The 21,841-nt window shown below is 40.4% G+C and overlaps 1 protein-coding gene across 1 annotated transcript in view; it reads right to left on the reverse strand.

The window, feature by feature from the left end:
* jph3 (junctophilin 3) overlaps positions 1–21,841 on the reverse strand; it is a 48,348-nt gene that overhangs the window by 15,972 nt on the left and 10,535 nt on the right. Inside the window, 2 exon segments of the mRNA XM_034141057.1 lie at positions 11,691–12,056; positions 15,303–15,789. Of these exon segments, the coding sequence (XP_033996948.1) occupies positions 11,691–12,056; positions 15,303–15,789 (853 nt within the window).

The following is a 21,841-nucleotide window of genomic DNA, read 5'->3' on the forward strand; positions in this document are numbered from 1 at the left end:
TGTTGTTCATTCTGAGGTATCCTTATGAAAAGAACATGCGGCATACACCCCTACATTAATATCTGAGGTATCTGTTCTATTGTGTGATGTTGTGACTGACAAATCTCATTATAAAAGACACCTGAGCCAGAGGGTGAGAAACACACACACACACACACACACACACACACACACACACACACACACACACACACACACACACACACACACACACACACACACACACACACACACACACCATATCACATGATACCTCACACAGTAGCAATGGGAGGACAATTATGACAGAGCGACAGTACAATGAGGTGCTATGTATTCATCTGGCTCTGTAATCATGTGCTTGAAGATGTGTTTACTATCACAAAATAATTTATCTCACTGCACCGCTTCTGCCTGTCGGGCTTTTCACATCTCCGTCATCTCTCTAACTGCTCCTTTACACCCTCCTTTTCAATATCTCCCTTTTTCTTCCCATGTTCCTTTCTGCCTCTTCCTAATTGCTCCTTCTTTCTTCATCAGAATCCCCTTTTCATCTGCCTCTTGTACCATCCCCTCTCTTTCTCTGCTTTTATCAAATGGATCTCTTTCTCTCAATTACAGCCCTATTCTCACCTTTGTCTCTTTCTTTCCATTTGCCTATCTTTCTATGCCGAGAGGCTCTCGACTTGTGTAAAATAACCTCTCCATCCCTCCCTCCCTCTGGTCTCTATGGGCAGTAACAGTCTTGATGCAGTGTTGCATGTCGATGGCTATTGATTTTTTTCCTCTCTGCTTCTCTGTTTCTCTTTGCCCCTCTCTGCACTCTGCCAGGCCCACAGTGAACCCAACACCATGAGTGTGAGCGCATGCCTGTTGGTTGTGAGAGAGAAGGGGAGTACATTTAATAATATATAACATTACCATTACCAAGTACCTCTAAAAACAATGTAAGCCATAACCTCATCTAAGTATTAGACTATAAAAGTAATTTACCTGAGCCTAACCCCAACCCTAATTTCTGTAACTTTTGGATTACCTCAATATCAAATGCATTGCAAATAAATACAAGAAAAGGGAAATATCAAGACGATTGCTTTTACTTAATTGTATTATATAAGACAACAGAACAATACAACTTTAGAAAAAAAGAAAGCAAGATATTTTGTTAAAAATATGTCTGAACCACTCAGTATTTTTTTAAGAGAGAAAATGTATTTAATTTAGCATATTAAAACAGTAGTCTATGGAAAATGAAACACATGACCATATAGTCCATTTCAAAAAAGCAAAAGTAAAATCTGAGCATACAGAAAATGTATATGTAAAATGTTTAAAGAGGACATATTTGAATCATTTTGAGGTTCATATCTGTATCTTTTGCCTCTACTGTGACATGTTTCCATGCTTTAATGTTCAAAAAGCTCTCATACTGCCTGTGCTGCAGCACCTCTTTTCACCCTCTGTCTGAAACCAGAGCCCAGTCTGCTCTGATTGGTTAGCTGGCCGGTTCTGCTGTGATTAGTCAACCGCTTAGAGATGTCCCGCCCCTTAGCAAATCACGTGAAATGTGTTGGAGCGCTACCCAATAGAAACGTGAGTGCTACATACTGATGTATTTATGTTACGGAAGTTAACAATGGAGTCGTTTCAGGCAGGGGGGGGCGGGGGGGTGTGGGAGAGAAACTCCCTCTGAAGGGAACACAGGGATTTTAGCCTATGCAGACCATTTACATGCACAAAAACCTATATAACTACAGGAAAGGGAAAACCCCAGCAGCAGTACAGGGCCCCTTTAATACATACAGTAGATGGCAAAATGTCCACCCAGTAAAAAGCATTCTCTGAACTAGAGGCCACGATGATGTACTGAAGATAACCTATGGTTTTAATCGAGACTGGTGATCTAAAAATGTATCGCTACATTGTAATCCTACTATTAATCCAAATGTGTCAAAAATGCACCAGTAATCCCATCACATCATTTTTGTGTTTTTTCTTCTCCTTTTAATCCTAGTTATGTAATCCCTATACATGTATTCCTTTACTATCCAAGCCTGGGTGTACGAAGAGAGAATAAGACTGTCTTACTGTCTCACATGACATAACCACAGTTACAAAGTCTTGTGTTCACAAGGTTTAAATGTCACAGATAAACTGCTTCCCACTTCTTGGCACAACCTGCTCTCACCTTGGAAATCACACCACAACAGTTCTTTCTCTGTCTCTCCCTGTCTCTCATCCCTTCCTCCACAGTTTCCTCTCCCACTCCCATATTCACCGGGAACAACCTGTTTTAGGATGAATCGACTGCCTGGAGAGAAAAGGGATGCCTGGGGCTTGATGATACAACACAACATCCTTTCCAAGAGAAAAAAAGAGTTGCTGATGGAAGGCAAGAAGATCGAGAGGAAAGGGAGATGAAGTGAGGTGATGAGGAGGCATGAGTGTGTGTGACAAAGGAAAAAGTAAGAAGGTTCATTGTAAAACGATGTAATTACAGCAGTGGCCAAAAGATTGACAACCTCTATATTAAAGTAGAAGGAGGGGGGGCAATGGGTTTTATGAGCTACGCTATCTTTATCACTTGGCTGTTAATGCTGTAAAATACAGTTCAAGACAACATCTCCCCTCTGAACTCTGATGTCATAGCATCTTGGCGTTCATACAATGGATTTCTCCAGAATAAGACTTTTGTAAAGGCTCCTGTAGCCCCACAAAATAATGTACAGTTAGCTAATGATAAGACCCATGACTTTTGGGGAGTTGGAAGTAACGCTAGGTTTGTACTGTAGACAACCGTCTATTAAACACAAAGAGACACAACCGTGCAAAAACAATACACCAGGATCACTGTGCCTTAGTGAGCATGTTACTGTGTCACAGCACATTTTCCTTTTTATTTCACCTCTCATGTTACCAGGTTAGAGCAGCAGCACAGTTTATAAGCATGAGCAGCGTGGCTGAACAGTGTGTCAGTTGTGTTTCTTTAAGAGATTCCAGGTCTTCCCTTTCATTTGTTAACATAAGACTTTTATTTTGGAAATATTTGCAGGATAGTGTTGACAAAGTGCAGTGACTTGTACGGCTCCATAAACTTAAAGTGAGAGAAATGGCTAAAAGTATAGAAGAGCTGGAGTAGTGCAGACTGTGTGGCCCGGGCACTATACTTAGTACCACTCTTATTACACCTTTAATGCAAACAGCTTCAATGTGGAAAATACAGCGCTTGACAGGCCTGCAGCGCAATTACTAAGCTAATCAAAACTTTCTTATACCTAAATGACAGAATAGATCCTTTGTCATTGACTCCCAAAACAACATATATGACCACTGTATGTAATGGTGTGAACAATTCACACAACACAACGACAACAATGTTAAGCATGTAAATGTTCAATATAAGGTTGGGAAATGAACCGATATTCAAACATGGTGTCAAACCGAACTATTGAGTTATGTTCAGGCAACAAAATTACTTGGTTAGGTTTAGGATAAATAAGTATGTTTATTAGGTACTTTTGTATGCGACGTAATACATGACATAGTTATGTATTATTGTAGAACCGGGGTTACATCCATAACCTAAAATAACTCAACGTGTTGAGGTGCAAACTGGATAAAAGTTCGCTTTTTCTTGGGTAAATGTCTTGGATTGATTTATCCCACTTGAGTATAGTACACCTGATTTTCTGATTTGCTTCCGTCCCAATTGCTATGGCTACTAGAGGCTAACAACAAATGTCATTATAGGGCGTAATACGCTGACTGCATAGATGACCGGATCAACAACTTGACTTGACAATCGCTGTTCACTGAAAGAGTTCAGCAAACGGTCAACTTTACTGAAGTATTGCCAAAAACTAATTAAAGGTATACCGATGTTTGAAATGCTACATGTAGTGCCTTTAAGTGGATAAAGGGATACCAAGGCCAAAAGGGCGAGGACGATAAAGGAGGGAAGCAGAGGAGAACCAAAGCAAAGAGGAAGACAGACACAAGCATACTGAGGTGAGGTGAGGTGAGGTAGGGTGAGGAGAGAGACACGGAGAGAAAGTCTAATCCAGGACTCTGCTAAGCTCCTCCATCATCTCTGTCATTACACTGAACCAGCTGATGAGGGTGATTCATACCTGAACATCTGACAGAGCTTTCCGGTTTGCAGCCCCGCTAATAGTGTGTGTGTGTGTGTGTGTGTGTGTGTGTGTGTGTGTGTGTGTGTGTGTGTGTGTGTGTGTGTGTGTGTGTGTGTGTGTGTGTGTGTGTGTGTGTGTGTGTGTGTGTGTGTGTGTGTGTGTATGCGAGTGACAGTGTGTGTATGCGAGTGACAGTGTGTGTTGGGCTTCAGGCTTTCTGATGAAAACAAGGTCACAGGATTGCTGTGAATGGCTCCATCCACAAGCACAGTGAGTCACTGGTGTGTTTGTCTTGTACCGACTAATCACAGGTAGCCACATCAGTTGCATCAGCACAGCATGTGACAGCAGTGCATATCAGCCTAGTATCCTAAGTATTCCTTCCGCTATTTAGTGGAAGGAATCAAGGCTAAGTTAGACAAAGGAGGGATAGTTGGAGCAGTGTTCCTTGACCTGCGAAAAGCATTTGACACAGTAAACCATACCAAACTTTTATCAAAACTCAACAATTTCAACCTGTCAGTTAGCACAATACAATGGGTCAGGTCTTATTTAGCTGGTTGTTCTCAATGTGTCCGTATAAATGATAAACTGTCAGAAACTAAGCCATGCTCAATGCCACAAGGCTCAATTCTTGGACCGCTGTTGTTCAGCATATATATTAATGATCTCCCATCTGTTTGTGAGGATGTGGACGTCCAGATGTATGCTGACGACACGGTGGTTTACACTCATGGGAAAGATGCTGAACAGGTTGCCTCTAAGCTCTCGTCGACGCTGCACAAAGTTGCTCAATGGTTAAATGACTCGTGTCTTACTCTAAACACTAACAAAACAGTGACAATGTATTTCACGAATAAGAAAAAAACCATCACGCATCCACAGCTTCGTGTGAATGGTAAAATAATTGAAAACGTCAATGAGATCAAATACTTGGGAGTGATCTTGGATGCCAATTTGACTTTTGAAAGCCATATTAGAAGCATGACTAGAAAGCTGAAATATAACATTTTCAAATGTAAACATATTAGGAACTCATTAACCATAGAAGCATCGAAAACCTTTTTGCATGCCATGATACTATCACATTTTCACTACTGTATAACCTGCTGGTCCCAAGCAACTAAGACTGCTATGAGACCACTTGAGGTTCTTTATAAACAAGCCTTAAAAGTCATGGATAGAAAGTCATTAAAACACCATCATTGCAATATACTGTCCAAATACAAACTTTTCAGTTTTGATAGTCTTGTTCTACTTTCCCGAGTTCGATTGGTATTCAGAATCATTCACAATTCTACAACACCACCGTTGAGGAGCTTTTTTCAGTTTCGCCGTGAGCAGAGTTGCAGAAACTCCAGATCTGCATTAAATGCAGATCTAACCATCCCTCTGAGGCGCACTGCCTTTGGATGATCAGCATTTTCGTTTACGGCTATCAAGCACTGGAATACTCTTCCAGTTGAACTTAAAACCTGTACTGATTTTAACTCGTTTTCTTATGGTGCAAAAAAAATGATATTAAGCAACCAGTCATGCCAACATTAATTACACTGTAATCTGAGTTTTTTTTTAATTTGAACTGTATTGTCATACTATATCTTAGATATTTTATTTAAGTGTATTTGAAGTGTACTAAGTATTATGTTCGTAACCTGTATTTGAATCAGGCTTTATAATTATTTGAGTGACCAAGATCATGTAAATGTATTTCAAGTGTACTATGTATTAATTTATTGAGCTGTACTTAAATCAGGTTTTAAAATTGTTTGACTGTTTATTGATTGTTATGAACCTGCCTGAGGACCACAGATGGAAATTAGCTATTAGCTATAATCTGGCATATTGCATCTCTTCTCTTTGCTGAGATGAATGTTTTTGTATGCATGGTCCTTCTATAAATAAATACAAATACAAAAACACACAAACACACACACACACACACACACACACACAAATCCAGGATTTATTGTTATATCAACCACTTGGACAGCAGATTCAGCACTTCTGTTCTACAGCAAACCTCACCTTTGACCTCTCTTCTTCCCGATCGGATCAATATTAAGAAATGTGTTAAATGTTCATAAACAGACGATGAGCCTATTTAGAAACAGACTCCAGGAAAGTGTGACAAAGAGCTGCATAATTCTTGAGGAAGATATCTATCATATAGCTCTGGGACTATCTGCAGCAAATACCCTGTGACTGTGTTTCACCTTTCAGGGCTTCTCCTGGTGTTCCACAAGGAAATACCCTGCTGTTCTGTTCTGGGACAGAGATAGAGAGAGGGAGGGAGAAGGAGAGGATGTCCTGTCCTGCTGCTGTCTGAATCTGGGTTAGATATTTCTGTGTGGGTGAATGTGCGTACCGCAAAGACAGAGCTGGTTTTGAGACCTGTGCTGTAGCCTACTTCATTTACATTTTGGGTTATAACAAATATTAGAGAGTAACCAAGGAAACCATCATTGTATACTTCATACAAGGACATCCTGCACTAAACTTGGCAAATGTTCTGAAGAGCAAAACTTTCTGCTGCTGCTGCTGCTGACAAGATTCAGCTGTAGCCTAAGCACTTTTTTCTGCATCAATTAATATATCTATTTAATCTCTGTCCCAACACACAACATTTTGTGGTTTTAAAATCTAGTTTAAATTGAGAATTATATTTCTGAATGTTTATTGTACCACTGCCTTCATAAAGTAAAGTCGTATAATTTATATATAACACATTGAATCAAATTGTATGTTACAAACGTAATCAAAAGACAGGACTAACTTCCACACTTCTGTAACGCCACTTCTGTAACGCCACTTTCCGTAACGCCACTCGTAACGCTCTTCCATTACGCCAATTCCGAAACGCCACTTTCCGTAACGCCACTTTCCGAAACGCCACTTTCCGTAACGCCATTTTCCGTAACGCCACTTTTCGTAACGCCACTTTTCGTAACGCCACTTTTCGTAACGCCACTTTTCGTAACGCCATTACGGAAAGTGCCATAACACATTGAATCAAATTGTATGTTACAAACGTAATCAAAAGACAGGACTAACTTCCACACTTCTGTAACGCCACTTTCCGTAACGCCACTTTCCGTAACGGCACTCGTAACACTCTTCCATTACGCCAATTCCGTAACGCCACTTTCCGTAACGCCACTTTCCGTAACGCCACTTTCCGTAACGCCACTCGTAACGCCACTCGTAACGCCACTCGTAACGCCACTCGTAACGCTCTTCCATTACGCCAATTCCGTAACATCAATTCCTAACCAAGAACTGTTGTTGCCTAAAGCTGACCAAGTATTCTAAAGGTACTTTTCTAAAACTCAAACACACATTTCTCCTTCAACTTTACCAAGTAGTTTTGATGATTTCACAGAGTTTGACTGTAGGGGCTGTGGCTGTCGCACTGATTGCAAAAGAAGAAAAAAAAAAGATATTAAAGGGAGTTTAGTCTTTTCCCGAAGGTCATTATTCTTGTGAAAAAACACCTGCAAAAGACATGAGCATGTGTATGTGTATACATAAAGGCCATCGGAACAATGGCATGTCACCATCAAGATGTGTCAGCATTTAGCTTAAAGCACCTCAGCTGTGCTTCGCCTCACAGCTGCTTGCATGGTTAAATACCCTTATGCAATGCACTCATGAAATAAGTTCATTCAAGAACTTTTTGTATTGAGATCAGGGTTTATTGCTTTAGGCATCTAAAAAGCGCACCCTACTTTAGACAAGGGCACTCTGTCCCTCCCCAAAAATAAATTAAGCTTTAACCCCTAGTGCACAAGCCTTCCAAGTATCCAAGGACAACTCTTTTTAACATACATTAGCTGAAGTTTACATCACCTGATTGTGTAGGTTTACACATTACTTTCTTAAACCCGCCAGATTCAGGTACGAATTGTGACTATGATTATGATCATTCAAACATAGTTCAAACCCACATATATTTGAAATGGTTTTCATGATTTCCTTTTTTAAATGAGAGACAGCCACTGGATTATAGCCTGACAACAAGACAGAGGCAGACAGACAGATGTAAACCAACAGATTGACAAAGAAGCAAACAGTTTGACGGACAAATACAACATGCTGGGTTACGACAGCCAGGTTTGCATTGTCAATAACGTTTTGAGGAAGAGATCATTTGTGAATATCCATGTAGGGTTTGGGTGGATAAAGGATTCAAACAAATATCTAACTTTCACCCAGGAGTAAAATTGTCATTGTACGCAACTTCAATGACATACAAACTTATTTTCAAGCCAAACCATGATATATTTTCTTAACCAAGTAGTTTCGTTGCCTAAACATAAAAAACATACTTCCCCTCGCAAACTAATTTAGTTGGTAGCTCTATATTTAAATCTAGAGTCCGCTTTTCGCATTCATACCGCTTGTATTAGCAAGGTTTTGTTCGATATATCCTTAATGTACTGTAAGACAGACCAGTGACTGATGTGTCCACTGAATAAGGTGAGCAGCTGTAGGATGTTTTGGTCAATACAGTTGAAGACTGTCATAAGGACTAATAGGATTGGATCTTTTATAGAGTGTGTGTGTGTGTGTGTGTGTGTGTGTGTGTGTGTGTGTGTGTGTGTGTGTGTGTGTGTGTGTGTGTGTGTGTGTGTGTGTGTGTGTGTGTGTGTGTGTGTGTGTGTGTGTGTGTGTGTGTGTGTGTGTGTGTGTGTGTGTGTGTGTTGGGACCATAGTTCAGTATCTTTGCCCTCTCTCAGGCTGCCTGCCAACATTGTTTGCATAATGCGGAAATCCATCTCACTCGCATTTACTTTTCCTGTTTCACTTTTGGATTGTTTTATCTCTAACTCCTACTTTTACACTATTTTCATCTCACTCATTTTCTTTGTAATACTTGTGTGTTCACATTATTTCCTTATCTAGCTTGTCCATCTTAGTCTTTACACATGTATGAATGAGGCAATGTTCTCTTCAACAAATGCAAACACAATGACATTGACACGTACTGTGTACGTACTGTACATGTAAGTAGGGATGGGCAATATGGAGAAATCAAATATCATACATTTTTCAGGAAATACCTCAATATATTGCTCCAATATTGTAAAGTAAACTAATGGTGAAGTTTTTACATATATTTCATTGGTTATGTGGGTATAATGGCTACAGTAAGTGGGTAAACAGCTACAACAGTCTGGTAAATTCAGCAAAATAAATCCCATTACTGTGTACTGCATTTAAAACCACGAAAAGACACTTTTCGACTTAAAAATCCAACACGATATTTAGTCTCATATCACAATATCCATATAGTATTGATATATTACCCAGACCTACATGTAAGTTACAGCTATTGACATGCTGTTAGCGTGTTCTATTATTGATCTGTTTCAAGGTCATCTTCTAATCAGATAGTAAACCTAACCCCCTTATGGACCACAGGTTCATTCACAAACCCAGTGACACTGAATTGTGAATGAACCTGCAAACATTTATCCCAATTGTTGCTCATATATTTCCTTTGCAGGACAGGACACCTGTTGTACAACTCAACCCAACAGATGGGTGCTGGTATTTTAAGGCTAGTTTTCTTCTTTGAAAATGTTTAATATCCAAATAACAATTTATGTTTGCTCGGTAAGTGCACTTTCACCAAATAAATAAACTCACGAAAAAAAACAATTGAGACAAAGAAAATCCTATCTAATTTCAAAGCCAACAGTGAACATATTACAATACAATCAAATGCTTTTTGCCATTATGTAATGATCAAACCTTTAGTTTTAAAAATGCAAGTCAGAGGAAATTCCAAGTAATTTTCCAAGCGCTGATTCAATCCAGCCAATCATCCACTTTTTCCATTCAGATTCATCTTAAAAAACTGCTTAAATACCAATACAGCCATTGGGAAACTAAGATGGATGTTGTACTTTTAACTTTCTATATTACTTTTCAGAACTGGCTCACGTAAACTATCTTCTGGTGGATATAAATGTATCTGCAGAATGGAAATCTTGTGAAGCTAGCAGCCAAATTGCTTGCTCATATTTTCTCCCTGGCTTGAACTCATTATCCAAATGTTCACCTCGACACTTTTTCAATTTTCTTATCAAATCCTTACCTAACAACCCCAATCTACTAATGAGGTTTTAAAAAGAAGTTTTGACAGAAAGTAGTGCCACAGAACTACTGTATACATGGCCTATAACCTGGTTCCTTGAAACAACAAGGTCTGGTAGCAAAATAGGTCATAGGCCTACTTGTGATGGCTCTCCACATGACACAGTGTCGATGTGTATCCATGACTACTGGTCCCAGGGCAGCTAATTAATTCCTAGATGGTTCTCGGCTGAAAAACAAAGATTACTGCTTTTTTTTCCTGTCCAAAAGTTTTCTATCTGTAAAGAAGGTCAGGGCAGGGCCATTAGCATCAAAACCCAGACAGTGCCCATTGTTTTAGTTCAATGAGCAGTTATAATGAGAGCAAGATCTCATTTCCATTCAGCAGAACATCTTCATCATCACCTTACCACTGACCGTCTCGCTTTACGTGCCGCTTCACTTACATAACCTCCTTAACCCTCATTTTACCGTAACCCTAATCCTGTTCTTTATCTGCCATTGATCTCAATGCGTATTCAGGCCTTCTACAAGTGTTATCACTCCCTCAAGGAGTCAGACACATGGAGCCCTTAGTATTTGGTTGACTCTGGAACAATACAAAGACATGAAGATAAGATAGAAAAATAAAGTGCTGAAGTTGAGGAATCAATCATTTCGTCACTGACTATAGAGTTCATTCACCTTTTTTCTCTGGCCTAGGCGATCACATCGCCGTTGAAGTTCCCTTTATTATTTTATAAGTGAATGCCTATCCATTCACACCAATTCAACATTTAGTGCTGATTCAGTTCAGTTCTAGATTTAGATTTAGATTTAGGATGATCCTAGTTTAGATACTTTACTTTTAGTTTGGTATTAAAAACAGATTCATACGAATAGAGTTCAAAATGTTCATGGCTCAAAAGACAGTCTTTGGCAAGAGAGTTATTTGGTCATGATTTTGTTGTCTTTCGCTGTCTCTTTAATGAGGAAGTACCGTAACAGTGTTCTCAGTCTCCTTTGCTAAGAGCCACTGATTTGGTCAGTGACACTGATGGTTCATTCTATTCTGTTCAGTTTGAAGATGAAATGTTTAAGATTAGTTCGAACATGAAGACAGCTAGTGGAAATGTTAAGAAAGTGATTATACCATATGACCAGGCTCTGTAAAACCTTGTAGAGATATTAGTACTTTTCCCATGTCACTTCAAACCAGTAAAAGGAAACAAACAGACAGAACACAAACCAAGAAAACTCTCATGTGAAAAGAAAAGAAATCGCTTTGGAAGTAATGTTTGTGCTCATTCAGGACCCCATCTCTAACAGTAAAAAGTTGATCTTCAAGGCCTCTATTACATCACATTAGCCATAGCCTAGCTAGCAAACACACAACCACTTCTAGACTTGGTGGCCTTTTACTTGCACCAAAGGAATGGTGGAGAATGACAAACCCAACAAGTCAGACTCATCCACAAACCAGCGTAAAGCCCCTACCTGGACATGGCGATCTCAGCCTTCTGCCGGGCGATGTCGGTGGCTTTCTGTGCTCCCTCCACGGCTCGGTCCACCTTCTCTCTGATCTTACTGGCCCGGAGCGGGATCAGGTTCTTCCTTTTGCCGCTCACCAGAATGTTCTGTTTGTACTTCCCTTCCTCTTTCGTGCCATCAGGAAACGTGGTGCAGCCGTAGCCATGGCGCTTGTTGCTAAGCCACTCCCCCTCGTACTGCAGCCCGTCGGACCGCCGGCTAATGCCGAATCCTGTTCGCTTGTCGTTCTTCCACTCCCCGCAGTAGGTCTCTGTTGCCGTGGCGTCCACATCGTCGTCTGCGACGGCCAATTCTGCATCTGCATCTCCGAGACTGAAAGATAAAATGTGGCATCGGTTTTGCTGGTACGCTAATGGCAATGATTTCCATCTCCTGTGTTTATAAAGTATTAAGATGTGGTCAGGAAGTGGTTAGCTTAACCTAGCATAAAAACTGCAAGCATGGAAAGAACAGATAGCCTGACCAAATGATAAGCCTATCACTTCCTACAAAGTTCAACAATGTACAGTATGAAGTCTATTTAAATTGCACACAAAGAGAAATAGAAAGAGAAAAATACATTTCATAGAAAAATGTAAATGTGAGATTTTATGGGAAGTTTCATGGCTTATTTTCCTTCTGTTTAAAGTCTAGTGCTAAGCTAGGCTAAAAATGTCCTCAGTCAAGTCTAAACTCTTATCATAAAGACTTAAGATTGATATCATTTGTCACCTGGAAACAAAGAAAATATAGGACCTTTCCATAATGTTCAACTATTTCTAATACGTTTTAGAGCAAAACATTTGGAAACAACCTTTTAATTCAAAAGATCACAACTGGAAATGTATATTTTTTTCTGGATGTGCTATGTAGGATAAACATCTGAAGAACTTGACAATAGATAATACAGTAAAAAGGCTTCACTGATATTTCCCCCCATTCACTTGTCCCTGTCTATTCATATAAAGCAAACCTCTGTATGGAGCTCCCCATGGTCTGCTACTGTTCAGTCCTTTAGGAGTTGCTAGGGAATCTTCACATTGGCTTGTTTTAATCTTGCCTCCTCTGGCCTAGATTTTTTACTTCCCTTTAGTATGTTTTTTATTGGCCAAGCATAAGATGTGTGTTTATATTGGGTTGCCAAGATGATAATATCTTACACTTCAGTAAATATTGTATAAAAAGGACGTATTTAATCTTGCATTCATATACGAGCCCTGAGAGGCAATGTTGTATACATGTTTACAGCAGTAGAGTGGACAAACCTAGAAGTTGTTCTCCTTATCAGCTTTGCCAATAATTAATCAGACCTGATAAGCTGCTGTCAGCCACTTCGCCAACCAGCAGGGTAAGAGCTGATGACTCTTGTCATCGAGTAATTGGTACCTTTAGAAATAGGCCAACTCAATCCAGCGTACTTGGAATTTTACATTAAGCCTTTCTATTGGTACACGATTGATTAATTCCATTCGGAGTCAAAATGCTACTTTTTACACAATGAATATAACACGCCATTGGTACCTATTAGATTGTCCACTCTTTGAATGACTATTGGCTGGTGCCTCTAATACGATTGATCAGAAAAGAGAAACAGTGGAGTAGAGAGGTGTAAATAACAGGCTTAACACTGGATAAGACAATGTAAACCTTTTATCAGGCCAGCTGACAAGTAACCTGATCTTTTGACCTAGAGGCCGATTTGGACCGGGTTCCAATCCATTTTTAAGACGCTTAAATAGGACAGGTGCGTGTTCTTACCTTGAATCCTCCCATTGAAGGACGGTTTGCTTTCAGCGGGCCTACGTCATTACTTCCTGTCTAATCACTCTATCTTTCTCCCTGCTTTTATTAATGTAATTACTCAATGACAATTGGTTTGACTCACTTCTTTCTGATTTCTCCAATTATTTAACTGTTTCCAGGACCTTTTATTTGAAGAGTTCTTTAAGTGCAGAGTCAGCTGAGTATGACGTTATTTATGTTATGTTGAAAGGACATTGAAACAGCGTTGAAATGTTTCTATGTGAAACAGGATATTTGGGGACTTGAGGAAGGTTTTAGATTAATTCAGTTAAAGGTGAACAGTATAGCTTTTTGACCTTACAGGAAAAGGCGTGATTTTTACATAATAATGTGTAAAAAAGTCAATGTAAAAAATGTTGTGTATGACAATCAGAACTTTAATATCAGACTAGGGCTTTCATATTGGACGACTCTGCAAAAACCTGGATCAGGTTGAATCCCAACTTGTTTTTTTATTCTTGCTTACTACATTAACACTAGAAACTCTTTTTCAATAAAATATTCAAGTCTCCCAGTCCGTGACTTTCCCTGAAAGTGTGTTATGTAGCACCCTCTGTTGTTAAAAATGGTCAATATGAAGTCAGATTGAAAAAATCGCCAAAACAATTGCCATTTATACCTATGTCCGCCAGCGGGTAATATTTACCTCATAGAAAATGCAGCGTAAACATGACGTGTTGCTATAGCAACGCCGTTTGTCTACTGCGGTTCCTTGTAGATAGAGAGATAGATTGAGAGAGAGAGATAGATAGATAGATAGATTGATAGAGAGAGAGAGAGAGAGAGAGAGAGAGAGAGAGATAGATAGAGAGAGAGATAGAGAGATAGTTATATTGATAGATAGATAGAGAGATAGACAGATAGATAGTTATAGATAGTGTAACATCTTGGAGAATACAAGATCTTGGATGACTGAGCTCACGTTGAGGACGTAATGCATGTGTGCAGGTTACGTGCCAGTTGAATAAAGATGGACACTCGGAATGAGAGAAGTAGTCTGCGTCGTCTGTTTATGTAGACAATTATATGTCCATAGAACAGAACATTACAGATAGATCGATAGATAGTTACAGATAGATCGATAGATAGTTATAGATAGAGAGAGAGAGAGAGAGAGATAGAGAGATAGATAGTTATAGATAGATAGAGAGAGAGATAGAGAGATTTGTACCTAAACAAAACACAAGTCTAACACCAAGCGTTTAAATCAGCACTGGTAGCGATATTTTATACTTCATGCTATCTGCACAAACTATATCATATGAAAAGCTGAGAGTCCACAGATTCTATTGGTATAAGTTTCATCGTTCAAAACTCACTGTTCTGTATGATAAATAAAAGAACATTGTACCTTGAAAATCAATAGCGGGTACATTTTACCCGTTGGCGGTTGTAGGTATACAGCGACCTCTGGCAGTTCTAGTGTTAAGGTGCTTATTGAAATTAGGTTGAGAAAGATCTTAGTGAAAAGGAAACAGTTAGTAAAAAACTAAGACATTAATCCAGTCTAACTCCAGTCTCTTGCATCAAAGTCTGAACCGAAATGCTTCAGAAAATTGGCACTGAAGGTTGTCATTGGACATCAATTGTAAGGTGCGAAATATACCAGAGTAACTCCTAGGGTACTGGTTTACAATATAAAACGAAGCCTTTCATTGTGTCCATTGATTTTTGGTACTAAACCTTCTACCTCACTAACTAGTAGGCCGTAACCCTCCCTGACCTGCAGTAGGGCTTTCCCACCACACCCCCTCCATTGTCTACTCCTGTTATTACCTGATAGTAGAGTTAATATCAGATGCAGCTGAGGACACGGTACTCATCCCAGCCTCGCTCCTGAACGAGCTCTGTTTAGACCTCTGGGAGGCCAAAGAACTTCTGGACTCGGACTTCCTCAGCTTGAGCCCGGAGAGGATGGACCTCCGGAACAGTCCGCTTTTTCTCTTTCCCTTAAGCAGCTCTGCCTCGCTGTGCGCCGTCAGCACAAAACCCCCCCGAGACACAGCGGGGCTGCTGCCGCTGCTGCCTGTGCTGCACATGGAGACGCTGGTGGTCAGAGTGCCAGGACCAGGATGAGTACCAGGAACCACTGCGCCGGTCCGGTCCAGCAGAGCTGTGCCATTGCTGTGCTCCGAACCGGAGCGCAGAGAGTTTATGGAGGTACGGAGCGGGGAGCGGATGACTGCCGCCATGCCGTATGGGACACTCTGCCGGACTCCGTAGCCATGCCGCATCCCGCCGACCCACTGGCCTTGAAATGTTCCTGAAAAAGAAAAATACCACTTAAATACCAATTCCCATAAATATTCTCTGTAGTCACATACTGTATGTCTAATTATTTAACAAGATGTGAAAGTTGGTGCTGCATACACAGGATGATAGGCTACTAGAAAAACATATATCTTAAATCATAAGAACCCTTTTAAAAAATAATAATATTTTTTCAAGGGGAAGCATGCGCAACCAGACAAATCGCTCACAAAAGTATTGGCTTAAATGCTAAACAGTCGCTAAAAGTCGATAAAGTGATACAAGGACTTCAAAAGTTGGGTCTTGTGATTGGCTCGCATTAGATCGCCTTCAATTTACAACGCAGTAGTAGAATCCTCTTCCTAAAATGTAACTATGTAATGTAAATGTCCTAAAGTAGGATATTGACGTACTAACTTTCCTGAATGCCAATCCCTGCTTCCATTCACACATAACCAATGTAAGGGTTGGACTGCATTTGTTAAAAGGGACCTCAACGTTAGTAAGCACACAGTACAGTATGTACTGTAGAATGCTTCCTTCAAGCAGACTCCTGAGAGAATCAATCAACAAAACCACTATGGGTCCACTGATGTATGTATGTATGTATGTGTTCGCTTCAGAGTACAACCCATGCTTTATGCTATATGGGGAATGTTTCCAAAAAGGTTTTCAAGACAAAAGAACTCAAGGAGGAAGAATGGTTGGTTTGGCAAATGTTTGTCTGGTTTACCGACCCACGTGCCTGAGCTTTTGTCGGATGGAAACTCACAAAGCCTTGATATTTATACTTATATTGCTAAATTTCAGTGTGTCTTTTGTCGATATGGGGGTCAATAAAGGGTTCTACAGCATTATTTGACTCTTCTGGTCCTGGCTGGATGGGAGGTACAGTATAACGTGATTGGTGTCCTTTCCTTTTGTTCTGCATGGTGATTCATATTGACAAAGGTGTTTTAACCTGAATTGACTTTGAGTAACATCCCGAAACTGCAATAACTGAACAGCAGTAAAAGATTACAAAACTTCTGCTCTGTGATATATTTTTCTGATGAAATAAGTAGACAGAGTAATAGTTTGAGGAGTAGTTCTGTACATGGGAGTCACTTCCTCTTTGTTGTCCATCTACTCCCATTCATTCACACAGTGTTGATGCACTACCCACTATCACTGCTGCATAACAGTCCTTACATCCCCATGTTGCGGAAAAGTAGGCCATCATATGTGTTTGTGTCATTCCTCTCTCTCTCGCACACACTCACACAAATACACACACACTCAAATGGAAGTGTGTGTACCAATAGGAGTGCAAGTGATCCATCCCGCCTGCCCGTACCGCTGATGTAACAGCACTCTGATTCATTCCGTAGCGAACGCACTGGCTCCAACCAAACTACATGGCCATATATGGGCTGCAACCACATTCTTCTTCTGTATCGCAAACACACACAAACATTTCCCTTGTGGGCTTAAGTCAGTGAAGTGGGAAGTGCTGAATGAAGCCAATTTTATAAGCCAATCGTATTCTTGCTTACGTTCCAAGACAATCGCACAGGAACAACAAGCACACACACAACACGATCCACAGTTCTTTTGAATAACTTGAGTTAAAAGTGGTGTTGTTTCTGAATCTGCCCTTGTCATTAAGACAATGTGCTGCCTCATCCCTCATATGAACACAGTGTTTCCCATTCCCTTGAGGCACTTAGCCCTCAGTTACTCCAGGGAGAATGTCCCTGTAATTGGTCATTGTAAGTCGCTTTGGAATAAGGTGTTTTTGGGAGAATAAACCCCACAGATCCTCAACTGTCTCACTCATTAACAACGCAACACAGAGCAACAAGAACGTTGTCTACAGTAGCCATGAACTCGCATGTATTTTCTTATTTGAGGGGGGGGGGGGGGTGGATGCGTGGGCCACCCGAATAGGTTAAGGGGCCTTTGGCTTTTCTTGCCAAATAGAATCACATTCTGTGGGAAACACAGAAACACATAACAAAACACATGCTGTGTCATAGACAGCTGGTCAGCACATCTGGCCAGGCCTTTGTAATCATGTCAGTACACAGCTGTACGACCATATGACAGACAGATCAAAGCACACACACACACACACACACACACACACACACACACACACACACACACACACACACACACACACACACACACCACACACACACACACACACACACACACACACACACACACACACACACACACACACACACACACACACACACACACACACACACACACACACACACACACACACACACACACACACACACACCACACACACACACACACACACACGTATCAGGAGACAGAACGTCACTCACCTGTGTTCCTGTGTCTTTCTGCTTACAGTGCATAAACAGGTGGAATCGATAGAAAATAATTACGTCAGCTTCAGGTTACTTTTTGAAAAAAAAAATGAAATAATAGCAGAACAATTCATTACGTTTTAGAGTTGCTGACAAGTGGATTATGTTAGCTAGCTGTTTCCCTTGTTTCCAGTCTTACTGATACGCTAAACTAACCAGCTGTTTAGCTTTATATTCCCCATTCTTTTATTTGTATTGTATCAACCACTCTTGTACTTTTTATACACTAGGGTCCAGTTTGGGGTCCCCAGAGTTGCTTCTCTGTTCCGTGCAGATGTGCTTCTGATGGGTTCATCAGTATGCGCTGGAGCATGAAGAGATTGGGATGAGTGTCAGCACCTCAAGGTCTGAGGCTATGATAATTTTCCAGAAAAACAACAAATTCCCAGCGGGTGGGGGCCCATTTGCTGCACTTTCCGAAACGATGCAAATAAAAAAACTAAAATGTGCCAAAACACATGCATGTGAAGAAACATCTTCAGCAACGTGAACACATGCCCAGCATTTAGAAAACATTCAACCAAAATGAGGGAACATGTGCAGTAAAAAACGTTCAAAACAAACTTAAAGGTCCACTATTATACTATTTTTCAACAATATATTATAGGTATCAGATATATACAAACATGTCTCTGAAGTGTTTGGCTGAAATACCAAACAGATCATTGCAGCATCCCATAATCCCCTCTGTTTCAGCCCTGTTTCAAAAGTGCTGATTCTGTGACTGTAGCTTTAGATGCAAATGAGCTGCTGCTGGCCACGCCCCTCTGTAAGATGTTTGGTTTGAAAAAAACAATGGTGCTCTTGGAGGAGATTCAGGTGATAAGGTGGGGGGGGGGTTACCTTGGTTGGTTATTGGCTAACGGTTACACAAGCCAAAAAATTGTTATGACATCATAAAGTGGACAAAATCTGATCAGCTCATTTTCAGACAGGTTTTTATATAGATGGATCAGGACAAAAAGAGAGAGAATCTTTTTTCCTGAAACTTTCCAAATCTCGTAACGCAGAGGGGACACGTGTTGATGTAGAAGAGACATGAAAAAGTGGATTTTGTATAATAGTTGACCTTTAAGACTACTAATTAAAGTAAATAAATAAACCTGGCGATCGTCAGACAGGATTCCAAACTACAGCCTCCATGGTCCAATGTCTATAAAATTGAAATAATACAATAAAAAGTTTCCGGAAAAAAACGAACTATGCCAACACGACAGCAGGATTTACAGCGTCAGACTGCATTGGTTGGAGCTAGGTGTTCCTACAAAACTGTCAACTTAGCGTGTGAGGGAATAGATATCTGTTTAGCAGTGAGGGGGTTTTTACGTTTTTTTCATGATTCCTTGGAAGCATACACCCCCATCAATCAGTAATGCCTGAGTAAATCAAATATTCAGTGGGGCACCAGTCTGCTTTTCCAACGGTGCCCTGTCGCTCTCCATGGTGCTGAAATATACAGTGTGAGAAGGCAGGCTGCTGATATTCCTTTTAAATCAAACACATTTACAGTTTCTACGTGAAATCAGTGGCTTAACACTAGAAAAACATGAGCATCTGCCAGACTGAGGTACACACTTTCAACAGTCAGAAAACAAAACTCTGCATTTTTGGACTTTCGAACATAAACGCTTTGCCCGCTTTGTGACAGGAGACATGTCACAGCTGTTTAAAATAAAATGGACTTCTGTGTACGTAAAGGCCTCAACCTCTGGGCCAACAGTTGTGAGGAGAGTCTGCTTCACAACTCGCATGCCAAAACGATTTCACTGATTCTGCCTGGAGGCCAAACAGGAAGCACTACCCATCATATGGGGCTATGAGCGAGGCCGAGGCGAGCGCGGGCACGATGCAGCCGCACGGAAAGAGTTAACACGGAGAGATCAAAGCTGTGGAAACATCACAGAGGCACAGCGATTTGATCACGCGCCAACCCCTGGGCCGAATAATTGTCTATTTAACAAATGCGCGCGTCTGTTCTCTATTTCTAGGTTAAAGACCATCTGTCTCGTAGGGTCTGTATTTCATTCTTAGGAGTAGAATACACTTGTCAAAATCTGTAATATCTACCTGTTAGGTTAAACCGAACTATCATTTGTTTTTATCTTTTCACTATCCAGAGGATTCAAAGTAGCTGATTTATATTATTGCCTGTGATACCACTTTACATCTAAATATGTTGATTTGTGAAGCGCAGCAGTAGGAAGTGTAATCATGGAGCAAAGCAGACTGTGAAGGAGTTGAAATTGGTTATTTTATGAATTATTAATGTGTTGTTTCTACATGTAAGCACTTGTATTCAAAGATTGTCTGTGTCTTTATATGCGAGAGAAAAACAGAGGGAGAAACAATACTACACATGATCAATTTTCTCACACGGTGTAAAATTATCTGTCATATTGTTTTTACCAGGAGGGGTTTCAGTGAAAGTGATTTCAATGTTTCAGTACTTATCAAATGCTCTAGACCACAGCTCATATGTATTCCTGTGGTGGAATAAGTACTCAGATCCTGTACTCAAGGACAAAGTAGAAATACTATGGTCCTAAGAAATAGGGTGCGGGAGAGAAACCTCTGGACTTGAGCCTTTGCAGACCATTTACATCACATGTGTCAAACTCAAGGCCCGGGGCCAAATCAGGCCCTTGGTGGATTTCATTTCGGCCCGCAGGATAATTTCTAATTACTATTAGATCTGGCCCACCGGTATATTGCACGCACACCTTCACTCAATCCTGAGGGTTTCCTCCGCTCAGAGCCTGACCCCAAACATTGATGAACTTGCACCCAAGATGCCAAGTATCTGGCTTGAACTAGCATCACAGAGCAGCAGACTGAGTTTACATGGATGTTTCCTTCTAGACTTTCTTTCTTGAGACAACAGGGCATGTTTGTTTTTTTCTTTGAGGGACATTTTTTTGAAGCTGTTGTTGGCCTGTGGAAAAATGTAATCATAAGAAATGACTCCGGAAAAGCTGCAGATAGAGCCATAAGAAATGACTCTGCAGATAGAGCCATAAGAAATGACTCTGCAGATAGAGCCATAAGAAATGACTCTGCAGATAGAGCCATAAGAAATGACTCTGCAGATAGAGCCATAAGAAACGAATGCAACTGATTATTTAATGTTTCATGTTGTTTTTATAGGCAATCATTTAAGCTGTGTTAGTTCCAGGTTTAATATGTGCAACAAGTTCATTTCAATAAGTTTTGCAATAAACATTGAACCAGTCCGGCCCTCGACTAGTACCCATTTTTTTATTTTGGCCCACTGTGTATTTGAGTTTGACACCCCTGATCTACATGCACAAAAACCTATATAACACAGTAGGCAAGGGAAAAATGGAAGGTAAGGAAAAACCCCAAAAAGTACAGAAGGGCCTCTTTAATTAAAAGTTCAGTACTGCATCATATCATTTTGTATTATTTTATCATTAAGCTGCAAGGGGAATGTGAAATAACACATATATTACTACGGTGGGGAAAATGAAAAGACTCTCCCCTGCTCTTCAGAACAAAGTGACACGAGACCGTCCTCCTCTCTATTAATGTTCATACATTCTCTGTTTTTAGAGAAGTTGCCTTCACATCAAACTCATTAGTATGTCCAGTCAGTATTGCATCAGCAGTGTTGCAGGGCAGACTTCCAAGATAGATATTTAGAGTTTTTATGTTTCAGAC

The sequence above is a fragment of the Trematomus bernacchii genome, unplaced genomic scaffold (genome assembly GCF_902827165.1).
Source record: "Trematomus bernacchii unplaced genomic scaffold, fTreBer1.1, whole genome shotgun sequence".
Lineage (NCBI taxonomy): Eukaryota > Metazoa > Chordata > Actinopteri > Perciformes > Nototheniidae > Trematomus > Trematomus bernacchii.